This window comes from Alligator sinensis, unplaced genomic scaffold (assembly GCF_000455745.1).
Source record: "Alligator sinensis unplaced genomic scaffold, ASM45574v1 scaffold344_1, whole genome shotgun sequence".
In the NCBI taxonomy this organism is placed as follows: domain Eukaryota; kingdom Metazoa; phylum Chordata; order Crocodylia; family Alligatoridae; genus Alligator; species Alligator sinensis.
In genome coordinates, this window is record NW_005842427.1 from 979,873 (window position 1) to 981,183 (window position 1,311).

The following is a 1,311-nucleotide window of genomic DNA, read 5'->3' on the forward strand; positions in this document are numbered from 1 at the left end:
ACAGATAATCAATGAATGTGTACTTCTGACAGATATTGTCTACAACGGAACTCTGGTAGCATAACAAACTCTTCAACAGATTCCTTTCAGTTCTCCTGTGCAATTGAAATAATTACTGAAAGACATTTCCATATGCTATGGATCCTTACAAAGCTCAATTTTTCTTCTTCAGACACGGGAGTGTTTGCAGTTTTGAACAGCCGTTCATTGTCTTTACTGGGAAAACTGACAATCAGTGCAGCATTTAACATTGTTTATATCTACACATCAGAACTTTATCCTACAGTAATCAGGTAATGCCAATTCACTTTACAATAGTAGTTTTCTTGCCACCTTATTACTGCCCTCTTACGTTTTTTCCTTATTAATTGTACCTTCTTGCTGAGACTTTTGCTTGAAGGGAAATGATCGTGATTAGTCATTGAGCCTTACGGACTGAAATTGACTTAAAATTCTTCTCTGAATGGATTGTTCCTTCAGAGTAGGCATGCAGAACATAAAAATGTAATACCCAGCATGCTTAGGAAAGTCGCATCCCTCTCTGCAATAATGCAGGTGAGCAATATCAATGTTACTGTTTGTATAGTAGCCACACCAAAAATTCACATGGTGCTGTATAAACATAAGGCAGCTGTGTTTACATTCCTGGAAGTGTAGCCAGTAGTATTGTGGCTTATATGTTTAGCATGCTGCAGTCAGCAAGAGTGACTTCGTTGTTTTCAAACTACTTGAGCAGCTCTGACGCTTCATCCAGTAGAGAGCAGGGGCATGCATACTTATAATTGGGTGAATAGATGACTATAGCATGTAGATGCAGCTGTACTGGGTATTTATGCCAGGTGCAGCCATCAGTGACCAGTCACTATTGTCACTGCACCAGTGCAATCCCTCGTCTTGGAATGGTGCTGTTTTATGCCCAGTTTCAGGTAGGATTTAAAATTATCTGATCCAGATCTTAGTTTGTAGGTAGTTTGTCTGTCTGTGCTAGGACAGCTATAGTAATGAATGAAATCCCAAGTGTAAACAACACTGTGTACTATCTATTCCAGTTCTGGGATGATTTTTCCAATAAGTTTTGTGTGCATTTTATCAGTCAGTGTCCTACGGCTAAGATTTTGCTTGTTGGCACTTTTAAATGATGCTTTAGTTCTTAATGCAAATACTGTGCTTGACACCTGCTTTTTTCTTCTTAGGAATGTTGGAATGGGTGCCTGCTCCATGTTTTCCCGAGTTGGTGGGATTATTGCTCCTTTTGTCCCTTCGCTGGTTTGTCTGCACCTCTTATTTTTTTTTATCTACATTCTCTTTCCC

At 39.3% G+C, this 1,311-nt stretch overlaps 1 protein-coding gene across 1 annotated transcript in view; it reads left to right on the top strand.

Annotated features, from left to right (window-relative positions):
- The window catches only part of SLC22A15 (solute carrier family 22 member 15), a 36,755-nt gene that overhangs the window by 27,847 nt on the left and 7,597 nt on the right, over nt 1-1,311 (top strand). Inside the window, exons 9-10 of the mRNA XM_025211733.1 lie at nt 173-293; nt 1,194-1,266. Of these exons, the coding sequence (XP_025067518.1) occupies nt 173-293; nt 1,194-1,266 (194 nt within the window). The remainder of the gene's footprint in view (nt 1-172; nt 294-1,193; nt 1,267-1,311) is intronic.